Here is a 12714-nt window from a genome sequence, read left to right as displayed (position 1 = left end):
TAAAACAAAACTCTCAAAGTAGATCTTTAATAATTTAAAAGATAAATTAAGAAGATAAATTGTGCCACATGCACAAAATTGGCTATTAAGTAATAGAAATTAGAAATGTAAGATAACTGTCCCTTTCTCCAGTTCTCAGGGATTGAGTTCTGTCTTGGTCCCTATGTTGCTAATTTCACATGAACAATAGCTGTTAGAACTTAGAGTTTCTGTGAGAGATGACATTGTTGAAGCTACTTAGTTGTTTCCGAGGGCAGAAATGAACAAAGAAAGAGCGCACCATCATAACCCAGGTCACATCACAACAAGCAAAGTTTAAGAATACCAGTGCTGAAGCAGATGCTGGAGTTATACTATTTTGATTATTCACCCCCTCACATCACATTATATCATGCAATTGTGGTGAAAGATGTACTATATATAATTTTGAGATTTGAATTTGAAAATAAATATAGATGGTTGTGGGCCAATTCTGCGGGTTTTTTTTTTACAAATGTCAGAAAGTTAATTTGGAACACTGACCTAACTGTATAAATTTTGTGAAAACATCTGAGAAGACAGCATTAGAAAACTTGTGATGTTGACAAATAAAATATTTGTACTGTTGAGTTCAAGGTAGGCAAAATAAACATATGAGAGCAATCTGTTTAGTGGTAATTTCAGGAGAGAAGGTTCGAAGTTTTACTTCAGAGATGAACAGTTGTCCTCATAAAAGGAGAATACAATTTTTCAATTCAAGTCCAGTAATCAGTCACTTCAGTTCATGCCAGCATATTGGGGAAGGAATGAAAATAACGTGTCAACAATCCAAAGAAAAGAAATCGGAAAGGATGAATTAATTAACATTTCTAAATACTGATTGGAATGATATGTTTCTGATATTGACTCAGTTTAATAGATGGTGTTGGAAAACACCAAAGTCACCATAATTTGGCAAAAGTCAATTGGAGATTCATGGTGGGTTCCCTTGTGACATTTTTTCATATTACTGTCCCAGTCAAGCCTCAGGAACTTTCTCACCTATGGCAACCCTCTCACCCAATGCTAACCTGATTCTCTCACGTGCCATAGCCAGAAAAACTTGCCACTACTCAAATATCCAGGTACATATTAGCATCCCTGGTATCAGTGCCATGTTTACAATGCTACTACACATCTGCTCAACAGGTCCCCTGCATGTTTGCAGACATTCACCTAGGCATTACTGAGAAGGGTAAATTGCCCACAAAGTGGAGTGCCAAGGGTCTGAAGGTCCTGCTGAACAAGCTGGTCCAGATAAGGACCATCCTCTTTCCCCAAACATCGACAGAGCAGGTCACACCACAAGACCTTGCCAGCACGGCCAGAGGTTATGAACAAGACAGTGCCTGTCTCCAGTACCCCGAGCAACACTGAAAAGAGCAAGGTAAATGAACTTCGTCACTCTGCCGGGGTAAGTGCCACCATCTGCTCTCGCTACTTCACACACCTCCCACCTAGTTAACAGTAAGTGAAGGAAGATGTTACATTTTCTACCACTCTCATTATCACAGGCATAGTCCCTCACTTACTGTTACCCACTCAATTCACCCCCACCACCAACCCTGTAATGCCACTGTGCTGCCTTCACACTTACTTGGATCACTTCGTCACCTTTTCCACACTTGTACCAGCATCAACAGCTCTGCAGTCAATTTCTTGTGTGTGAATATATTTCAGCTACCTAATTCAACAATGACTCAACAAACTCAACAAGCTTCAATGCTGTAAAAGCTATGTCTTTCTGGAAAATCCAAGCTCAAATCAGAAAGAAGAGCAAAGGAATATAGGGCTACTGTTTCACAAATTTTAAGAATAATCAGCGATTAGAGGGCTTTAAAAATGCATCAAAAGCACTGGGGTTCATTGTTAGAAAATACTGAAAGACAGAAGAGTTGACTTAAGTAAGCACAGCATCTTAATTCAACCACACTCAAGAAAGCTACGCCAAGTTTGATCTCCCTATTATGGAGAAAATAAACAGAAACTGAAGAAGATGTAAACAAAAAGGGTTTCAAAGTGATCTGAAGTGCGCATTTATAACCATTAGGACAGACCGTGAGGTCAAAGCTCTTTTCCCAAGTCCCACCTTTAAAATTACAAAGGGATTTGATCAGGTAAATAAAGAAAAAAATGATTCCTCTTCTAGACAGTACTGAACTATGGTTCATAAATATTAGATAGTCACCAATAACTTTAACACAACAATAACTTCTTTTTGTACAGTCCCTTCAATATAGAGAAACTTATTTACCAGAAGAAGTTAATGAAATGAGCATTAAAGATGCATTTAAGCAAAAGATAAATAAGTACACAAAGTAAAAAGGAATAAAGCATTTGCTAGCAGAGTTAGATGAAGGAGGCTCAAGAGGCACACAAACACAAGAATAAACTAGCCTTCACATCTACAATACTGATAGAATCATAGAGTTATAGAGATGTACAGCATGGAAACAGACCCTTTGGTCCAACCCATCCAGGCCAACCAGATATCCCATCCCAATTTAGTCCCACCTGCCAGCACATGGCCCATATCCCTCCACACCCTTCCTATTCATATACCCATCCAAATGCCGCTTAAATGTTGCAATTGTACCAGCCTCCACCATTTCCTCTGGCAGCTCATTCCATACACATACCACCCTCTGTGTGAAACAGTTGCCCCTTAGGTCTCTTTTATATCTTTCCCCTCTCACCCTAAACCTATGCCCTCTAGTTCTGGACTCCCCGACCCTAGGGAAAAGACTTTGCCTATTTACCCTATCCATCCCTCTCATAATTTTGTAAACCTCTAGAAGGTCACCCCTCAGCATCTGACACTCCAAAGACAATTTGAGTTGTGGCAATAGATTTTTAAGAAATACAGTTTAGAGAGCTGAAATAACAAAACTAGATTCCTTCTATAATCTTGCTTCTTTGTGCACCTCTTGCCTACATTTACCACTGTAAAATCCAGTAGCAATGCACAGAAAATAAAGGAGCATTAAAAATGAGACACCAATATTTCATTACCAGTAACACCTATTGATACTTTAGCACATATCCGTCATGCAACGGTTCAGTAAACGTGTTGCTTTATAGCAACAGTATTACTGTTTTACTGAAACTGCTGAGGGAACACAGGAAACACCAAAAATCAAAATCTTGTTCTGGCATTTCCCATAAGCTACAGTAAGATTACAATATAAAGCTCCAGTTAAGAAATAATACCTCAAAAAAATTCCAATACCTTTTTATCAGGCAGGTTAAAGAGGAATTCTCTGTCAAAACGACCTGGTCTCCTGAGCGCGGGGTCAATGGAATCAAGTCTATTAGTAGCACCGATTATAACTACTTCGCCTCTATTATCCAGTCCATCCATCAGTGCCAGCAATGTGGATACTATAGAGCTGATAAAGAAATAGGAGCAATCTTACACAAGAATATTTAAGCAAAACACATTATAATTAACTCTAACATCACATAGATGCACAATATTGGAAGAAAACATTTGATGAAAATGTACAATTTCTTAAAATCGTTCTTGTCTACGTCACTCGTTTTGTCTTAAATTCTCATCCAGAGTATGCATGATGGCTACATTATGGCACCACAAGAGCACACAACAATCAAGTTGCCTTTAATAAGAAAAATAATCTGATCAGAAATAGTTCCTCATCAGGTTATTCCAATGATGTTGGCAACAAAGCACTGTTCAAGTCAAATATTAGAATAAACTAAAGATTTCTAACAGATCAACTTTCCAAATGAATCCAAAAAAGGAAATTCAACCATAAAATCTGATTAAGTATTGAAGAGTTTTGATTCAAGAATTTTTTTTAAAAAAGATTTCACATAGCAATACCTAATAAACTACTTTAACTTTATCATCTGTACTCATATAATCAAATAGAGATAAAAATTATTTGTGGTACTGTGAACAATTTTGTAAAACAGCAAATAATGCTGTCAACTCATTTTAATAAAATTAATTAAATGAGTAAGTTTACAAGCAAAACAAAATGTATTGACCATGGTACATTTGGACTTTCCAAAAGAGTTTGTGAATTTTACAACAGACCTGGTTCAAAAACCAAAATATGTTGGCAAAAGTTATATGACACCAGGTTATAGTCCAATAGGTTTGTATGAAATCACAAGCTTTCGTAGTGCTGCTCCTTCATCATCTGATAAATAAACCTGTTGGGCTATAATCTGGTGTCATGTGACTTGAGATCAGACCAGCGTGGACAATCATTGTCCCAGCAGTACCAATGACTGCATAAGTAAAACAGTCAATAGACTGAAAGAAACAGAAAAACAGAGTGTGTGTTTTTCACCTTGACAGCTACCAAGAGACATACAGGAAATAAATTCACAAGTACATTCCTACACAATGTCGTCCTCTTCAATTTTCATTACCTTATTCAACACTAATTAGCAATGTATCCAAACCTCTCAAATAAAACAATGTGGAAGAATCTTGCTTACCATTAACTTGAATAATCTAGACACACTGTCATTAAAATGTTGCAAGTGGAAAGACATATGAAAATAGGGGAGTTTTACTGCAGCTGTAGTGAAAACACATCTAGAATATTGTATGCAGTTTTGACCTTCTCATTTGGAGAATAATTAATTTTATTAGAAGCAGTTCAGAGATAGTTCACAGAACTCAATCCTGGGGTGAGGGAGAGATTGAAGTATTTTATGAGAAAAGGTTGGACAGGTTGGGTGGTGATCTGTCCACTGGAGTTTAGAATGAGTGGTATCTTATTGAAACACAAGATCCTGAGGAGAATTAACAAACTGGAGACAGGAATGATGTCTTCATTTGTGGGGAAGATGAAAACTAAAAGATACAATTAAGCTGAAGAGGTCTCCCCTTTTAAGTCAGACAAGAATCAGTCTGGTTTCTTTCAAACAGTCACCAGTCTGTAAATTTTTTTTCCCAAAGAAAGCAAAGGAGATTGGAGAACTGAATGTATTTATATCCGAATTAGACAGATAATGACAGACATGGATTCAAAAATAAGGGGAGAGTACAGATGGAAGGTTGAATTGAGACCACAACCAGATCAGACAGGATCTTGTTGAATGACAGAACAGTCTCAAATGACTGAATGCCTAATCTTGCTCCCAGGTCCTCTGGGCTCAACACAATAATATTAAATATTCTAGTATTAGGTAATTATGTTAATAAAGCTGCACCTACCCCACAACAGCTGGACCAGATGGCTCGGAATTCCCCATCAACATGATGCTAAGTTTAACATTTAATATGAATTGTGTGACACAAGCGGCATGATTTACATATAGCTTATTTTTTAGTTCAAATTTCTGAATTTGTACTAGTGGTATTTGGGTTGTGTGGGTCTCTGAAGGGGTTTATGATTAACTTTTAATTATTTTTGTAACTATGGCGATGGCTTTTTAAAACAGTCCCAAGAGAAGTAGTTTTGGAAGAGAGTGGGAATTTGTTTATATTGGGACAGTTTACTTGTAAAAAAGAACTAAACAGCATTCATCTTTTATTCAGAGAATTCTGGAATTTTATTTTTGGGCACAGGGTAAAACACCCATAGCTGGGAAAATAAAGTTTTATTTTGTTTCAGTTGGGACAATTCTGCAACAGTCTTTAGAGGAACTGGATGTGCAAAGCAGCTGCTCCCCAGAAAGACAGATGCTAGTTTAAAATCAGGGTAAGGTACAAGTTCGACAACAGAAGTGCTTGAAGGGGTTACCAAAGTCTAAGCTCAAAAAACATGATAAATCAAGGAAGAGGCCAACAGATTCTCAAAACAGGGAATTGAGGACACATCTAAGACAAACCATATGTGGGCTAGAGAAGGATATTCTCTAATGTTTGAGTACTCTAGTGGTACGCTTCTGGGATAAATGGGATTGTGTTTTTACTGAGTGTTTTAACATCATTAAATATGTGTTACGTGCAATTGGTTTGGTTTATTTGTTTGGTCTATCTTCACTGCTTTTGCAAAATACTCTGTGTGATTGTGAAACCCATTTGTGTTGCAGGAAAGACTACCTCATGGAAAAGCAAAAGATTTCATGTATCAGGCCAGTTTTCAGTCTGCTATCTGATCTGTCCAGTAATAACATCAGTTGGAACCAGAACAATTAAACTTTCTAGTGAAAGCAATGTTCCAACTTTGCATGTGTGAAGAGATCAGTGAACTACTCAAGTCAAATCATAAATTTAATGGGGACCAAACAGTAAGTTGTTGGAAAAATTTTATTATATATTGTAAATAGAGGGTAATAGACATTAGGAAAAATAGACACTAACTGAGATATGTTTAACAATTAGGTATAGAGACAAACAATATGAAATCAGACTCTTTGGTCCAACTCATCCATGCCAACCGTGTTTCCAAACTAAGCTAGTCCTACCTGCTTGTATCTAGCAGATATCCTTCCAAACCTTATCTAAATGTCTTTTAAATGCTGAACTGTACCCGCATCTATCATTTCCTCCGGCAGTTCATTTAACACATGAACCACTGTGTGTAAAGAAAGGTGCCCCTCATGTCCTTTTAAAGCTTTCTCCTCTCATCTTAAAAGTATGTCCCCTCGTTTTGAACTTGCCCACCCCAGGGCAAAGATCCTTGCCATTCATCTTATCTATGCCTCTCATGATGTCATAAATCTCAGTAAGGTCACCCCTCAACCTCCTGTGCTCCAGGACAAAAAGGTCCAGCCTATGTTTATAATTCTAAACCTCCATTCACTGTTAGCCAGTAAACCTTTTCTGAATCCTCTACAATTTAATAATATCCTTCCTCTAGCATGGCAACCAGAACTGCACCAGTATTCCTAAGAAGGCTCAACAATGTCCTGTATAACCTCAACGTGACACCCCAATTCCTTCTACAAAGGTCTGAGCAATGAAGGCAAGAATGATCTTCTTTACCACCCTCTCTGCCTGTGATGCAAATTTCAAAGAATTATGTACCTGAACACTTGTCTCTGCTCTACAGCAGTACCCAAGTCCTACCAGTAATAAGTCCTATCCTTGTTTCTTTTACCAAAATGCAATACCTCGTATTTATCCAATTAAACTCCATCCACCACTCCTCAGTCCACTGATCCAAATGATCAAGATCTCTTTGTAATCTGAGATAATCTTTTTCACTGTCCACTATACCATCAATCTGGTGTCATCTACAAACTTACCAACCACTCCTTATTCTCTTCTAAATGGTTTACAAAACGAAGCCACTAATCCTTATGGAAGGCTGCTGGTCACAGGCCTCCACTCCGATAAACAATCCTCCACAACCGTCCTCTGTCTGCTACGTCAAGCCCATTTCGTAAACAATTGGCAGATCATCCTGAATCACATGTGATCTAACTTTACTATTTAGTCTACCACGTGGAACCTTGTCAAAGGTTTTGCTAAAGGCCATGTAAACGACGTACACTGCACTGCCCTCAATCTTTTTAATTACTTCCTCAAAAAACTCAATCAAGTTTGTGAGACATGACTTCCCCTGGACAAATGCATGCTAACTATCCCTAATTGTACCTTGCCTCTCCAAATGCATGTAAATCCTATCTTTCAGAATCACCTCCAAGAATTTACCCATCATCAACATTAGGTTCACAGGTCTCTAGTTCCCAGGCATCTTCTTACAGCTTTTTTTAAATAAAGGCACAACATTAGTCACTCTTCAGTCTTCTGGCACCTCATCTGTGGTTATAGACAATACAAATATCTCTGCTGAGACCCACAATATTTTTCCCTAACTTCACACAACATCCTGGGATACACTTGATCAGGTCTGAGATTTATCTACCCTCATGTTTTCGAAGACATCAAGCACTTCCTCTTCTGTAATGTGAACTGTTTTCAAAACATCAATATTTGTTACTCTGAGTTCTCTAGATTCCATTTCTTTGTCCACAGTAAATTGCTCTGGACATTTTTATCAACACAAGACGAGGAATTATTTTGGATGCTATGAAGCAACATTGTAAGTGCATTTGATAAGAAGTATAGTAGTATCTTGCTAGTTGTATGAACCACAATTATCCTCTCTCATAATTACAGCATTCCTTTGCACTCTGATGCAAGTCTAAATGTTAAGACTCCAAAAAATATTATCACAGAATTCATAAAACAATACCTATGAATTTGATCTTGTCTGCTTGAACGAACTGGTGCCAGACCATCAATTTCATCAAAAAATATAATTGAGGGTCGCATTAAGTAAGCCTGCCAGAAGAAAGCAAAGATTGTGAATTATGTCAGTATGTTAAGATATACAGTAGTGCATTAAAAAAAATTGGAAAACATGTTGCCACTTGCTTTGTTTACCTGGTCAAAGAGGAGCCTAAGTTGTCGTTCAGACTCCCCTACCCATTTGCTGAGACAATCTGCGCCTTTCCGCATGAAGAATGAAACCTTCTTGTCTCCTAGGCTGCATTCATTAGCCAGGGCTCTAGCTACCAAAGTTTTGCCAGTTCCAGGTGGTCCATAGAATAAACATCCCCTACACCATCCAACAAAATAATTTATAAATGCACATCAGTATCCAGATATAGTTTTAACATTAACTTCGGATATTGAAATTCACGATTCTTTGGATGCTCTGATCCAAAACATTTCCCTTCCCTTCTCTCCATCTGGTTTATTACATCCCATGAAAAGACAAACAGGGATGTGATTTAATGATTCATACCAAGTATTTGGTTTTAAAATAGATAATAAGTTTGAGTAAATTTATTTACTACAGTAAATAAATATTGCTAAGGTAATAACACTGCAAAAGTATTTAAATTTAGTTTTGACTAAGACTACTGAACCATACTTTTACATTTTAACCATGCACCTCATGATTTTGTTTTAATATCCACAGTACCTATCAACGTTAAAGAGGGTGCAAGTGCAGTGTGACCTGCATGTATACTCATACAAATCACTGAATGTGGTAGAACAGGTGGAGAGAGCACTTAATAAAGCATAAAGTATCTTGAGCTTTATTAATAGGGGCATAGAGTAAAAGAACAAAGAGGTAATGCTGAACTTGTACAAGATGCTAGTTAGATCTCAGCTGCAGTATGGTGTGCAGTCTGGGAACTACAGTACAGGAAGGATGTGAATGGAGGGAGTGCATAAGTGTTTTACAAGAATGGTTCCAGGAAAGAGAATACAGTTTTGAAGACAAGTTGGAGGGCTTCAGACTGTTCTCCATTGAGAGAAGTCCAAAAGGAGATCTGACAGAAGTTTCCAACATCATGAGGGGGTCTGGACAAATTAGGTAGGGAGAAACTCAAAAGGATTAAGACCAAGAGTTTGCAGATTTGAAGTGATTTGCAAAGAAAAAGCAAATATTATGTGGCAAAATACTTCAAATAACAAGTTGCTCAAGTCTGGAATGCACTACCTGCAAGCAAGGAGAAGGCAGGTTCAATTAAGGTATTCAAGAGGGCATTAGTTGATTTGAATAAATGTGCAATGTTATGCGGAAATAGGAAAGCAAATGGCCCAAAGTCATGACACTCATTTAGAGAAATGATGTAAACCGCAATGGGCCAAATGACCTCCCTCTGTGCAGTAACACATCGGTGATGTCACAAAACAGCTGAAGACACAGGATATTGCAAAGACTCTGGGCTCTGACAACATTCTGATAACTGTACTGACAGTTGTGCTCCAAAACTCTCCATACCCCTGGTTAAGCTGTTCCAGTACAGCTACAAAACACATCTACCCAAAAATGTGAAACATTGTCCAGTTAATGCTATCCACAAAAGGAACAAATCTAACCTGGCCAATTACCATCATACCAGTCTATTTTTTATTATCAGCAAAGCAATGAAAGATTTGCTGACAGTATTATTAAGTGGCACCTGCTCAGCAATAGCCTGCTCACTGTGTTCAGTTTGGGTTCTGTCATGGCGACTCAGCTTATTACAGCCTTAGTTCAAACATAGAGAAAGAACTAAAATGTAGAGGCGCAATGGGAGAGGCTGCCTTTGTTGGATTATGGTTTCAAGGAGCCCTGGTAAAACTAGAGGCGATAGGAATCTGGTTCAGGGTTAGAGACTCTCTGCTGGTTGAAGTCATACTTATCACAGGGGAAAAAATTGTTGTTGTTGATCAATCATCGCAGTCATGAGTTCCTCAGCATTGTTTCCAAGGCCCAGCCATCTTCATATTCTTCATGAATAATTCTCCCACCATCGTAACAACAGAAATGGGGATGACTGTACACTGTTCAGCACCAACTACAATTCCTCAGACACTGAAACAGCCTTTACCATAGGCAGAAAGACCTGGACAGGTTTTGGCCAGTAAGTGGCAAGAAACATGGATAACCAGCAAAAGTCAGGCAAACATCACCAACTAAAGAGGACCTAATCATCATCCATGACATTTAGCAGCATTATATTCAAGAATTCTATTCTCACAACACCCTGGGGGCTACCATTGACCAGACAATGAACTGGATTTGCCATATGAATCAAGTGGCTACAAGAACAATCAGAGATTAGGGATTCTGTAGTGGGTAACTTATCTCTTGTCTCCCAATTGCCTGTTCACTATCTATAAGAAACAAGTGATAATATACTACTTGCCTGGATGACTGCAGCCCCAGCTCTCATAGGACAAAGAAGTTTAAACTGAAGGTGGTCAATAAGATAGAGTCAGGTGATGACCACACCTTATTGACCCCCTTCAACATTCATCTTGTTCACCACCAACACAATGGCAACAGCAGCTACCATTTACAAAATGCACTGCAGCAACTAAACAAGCTTCCTTCAATAGCACTGACTAAACTTGAAAATTCTGCCACTTTGAAGGACAAGGGCAGCAAATGTGTGCAACACTGCTAAAGGGGAGTGAAAAGAGTGGAATGATGTGTTTTAATTTTTCAATTGTCACCAGATATGAAATATGTGCCAGAAGACTGGGAAATGGAATATCCCCTTGCTCAAGAAACAATTCAAATCAGTTTAACATCAGTGATTGGTTACCTTGCAGTAAACACATGACCAGAATGCTATTGTCAAGCTAAAAAGACGTTTTGCTTACCACACAAATAAGGAATGCGATAGGTGTTTCAGTGCCAGTGTATGCCAGGTGAGCAGGCAGTTAAGTGGAGCTGAACCCACGAGATGGTCAGCCATGACCTCAACGACTGGCAGAACAGGCTCAATGGGCCAGATGACCTACTCCTGTTCCTACTTCTTATGTTTTTATGTATGTAGACTGTTAACTGGCAGACAACACATCCCTTTTACCATTTGCAATGTGCAGCAGGCTAATCATGCACAACTAGCTCATGTTTGCTGACCTCAGAACACCATATCATACAGTAAATGAGATTTTGGTATTGTCATTATTTACTAAATAACTCTGTGTTAAGAATTAAACTAGAAGCCAGTTTAAGATTATTAGGCTTGCAGTGAGATACATTTACATGTGCTGGAGGTTACATATATAATATAAAGGGACCTGTTCTTCACAAGCAAGAAATAATTTGTCAACATACTGTACATTTTTTCACGTGGAAATGGTTAGAGAGAGAGACTATCAAATGCTCCTGCATTTCTCAGTAGAGACAAAAAAAACTGCAGATTCTGGAATCCAAAGTAGACAGGCAGGAGGCTGGAAGAACACAGCAAGCCAGGCAGCATCAGGTGATGGAAAAGTCGAGGTTTTGTGTGTAACCCTTCTTCAGGACTGGGGATGGGTGTGGGGGGTGCTGCAGATAAAAGGGGGAGGCAGGGCAATGTGGTAGGGTGAGGTGAAGACAGGTAGAGGATACGACCTGGTTGGTCAATGGGAGGAATAAATTAGGTTTGTGGCAGGGAGGAATGGAAGGGAGTCAAGGATGGGAAGGGAGGTTATTTGAAATTGGAGAACTCAACGTTGTGTCCTCCAGGCTGTACGCTGCCCAGCAGAAGATAAGGTGTTGTTCCTCCAATTTGCAGTGTGGTCTGTGGTGGCATCGGAGGAGGCCAAAAATGGTCATATTGGAAAGGGAGTGGGAAGGGGAATTGAAATGGACAGTGACTGGGAGGTACGGTTGGCCCCTGCAGGCCCGGCTGCAGTGCTCGACGAACCTTTAGTTTATGTTCGGTCTCCACAATGTAGAGAAGACCACGTCGGGAGCACCTGCTTCAAACAACGTGTTTTTCCTCCTTCTGTCATCCAGACAGCCCTTCATCGCACCACCTCCATTCCCAGCTTCACTGCTCTAAACCCCACCCACCACCTCCCAATGCAATAAAGACAGAGTCCCCTTGTCCTCACCTACCACCCCACCAGTCTCTGCATCCAACTCATCATTCTTAAACACTTCCGCTAACTCCAATTAGACTAAACCACCAAGAACATCCTCCCTTCCCCACCTATCTCTGCCTTCCGCACGGACTGCTCCCTTCAACAGTCCTTGGTTTGCGCCAATCTCCCCACCAAGCCCCCTGAACTCTCAGGTACCTTCGCCTGCAACCAGAAAAGATGCAAAACCTGCTGGTACACCAACACCTTCACCTCCATCCAGGGCCTCAAAACATCTTCCCAGGTGAGACAGAGATTCACCTGTCTCTCCTCCAACCTAGTTCACTGCATCAGGTGCTCCCAATGTGGTCTTCTTTACATCAGGGGGACCGAATGTAAATTCAGGAAACGTTTTATCGAGCATCACAGCCGGGCCTGCAGGGGCCAACCAGATCTTCCAGTCA

The 12714-nt window shown here is 39.4% G+C and overlaps 1 protein-coding gene across 2 annotated transcripts in view; it reads right to left on the bottom strand.

Moving 5' to 3' along the window:
- Window positions 1–12714, bottom strand: part of atad2b (ATPase family AAA domain containing 2B) — a 133737-nt gene that overhangs the window by 57292 nt on the left and 63731 nt on the right. For both annotated transcript variants that reach the window (XM_060853661.1, XM_060853667.1), the window contains exons 12-14: window positions 8336–8510; window positions 8145–8233; window positions 3248–3407 (exon numbers count right to left, since the gene is read on the bottom strand). In XM_060853661.1, the coding sequence (XP_060709644.1) occupies window positions 3248–3407; window positions 8145–8233; window positions 8336–8510 (424 nt within the window). The remainder of the gene's footprint in view (window positions 1–3247; window positions 3408–8144; window positions 8234–8335; window positions 8511–12714) is intronic.

Source organism: Hemiscyllium ocellatum, chromosome 3 (genome assembly GCF_020745735.1).
Source record: "Hemiscyllium ocellatum isolate sHemOce1 chromosome 3, sHemOce1.pat.X.cur, whole genome shotgun sequence".
Classification (NCBI taxonomy): domain Eukaryota; kingdom Metazoa; phylum Chordata; class Chondrichthyes; order Orectolobiformes; family Hemiscylliidae; genus Hemiscyllium; species Hemiscyllium ocellatum.
This window is presented reverse-complemented; position numbering and strand designations above follow the sequence as displayed.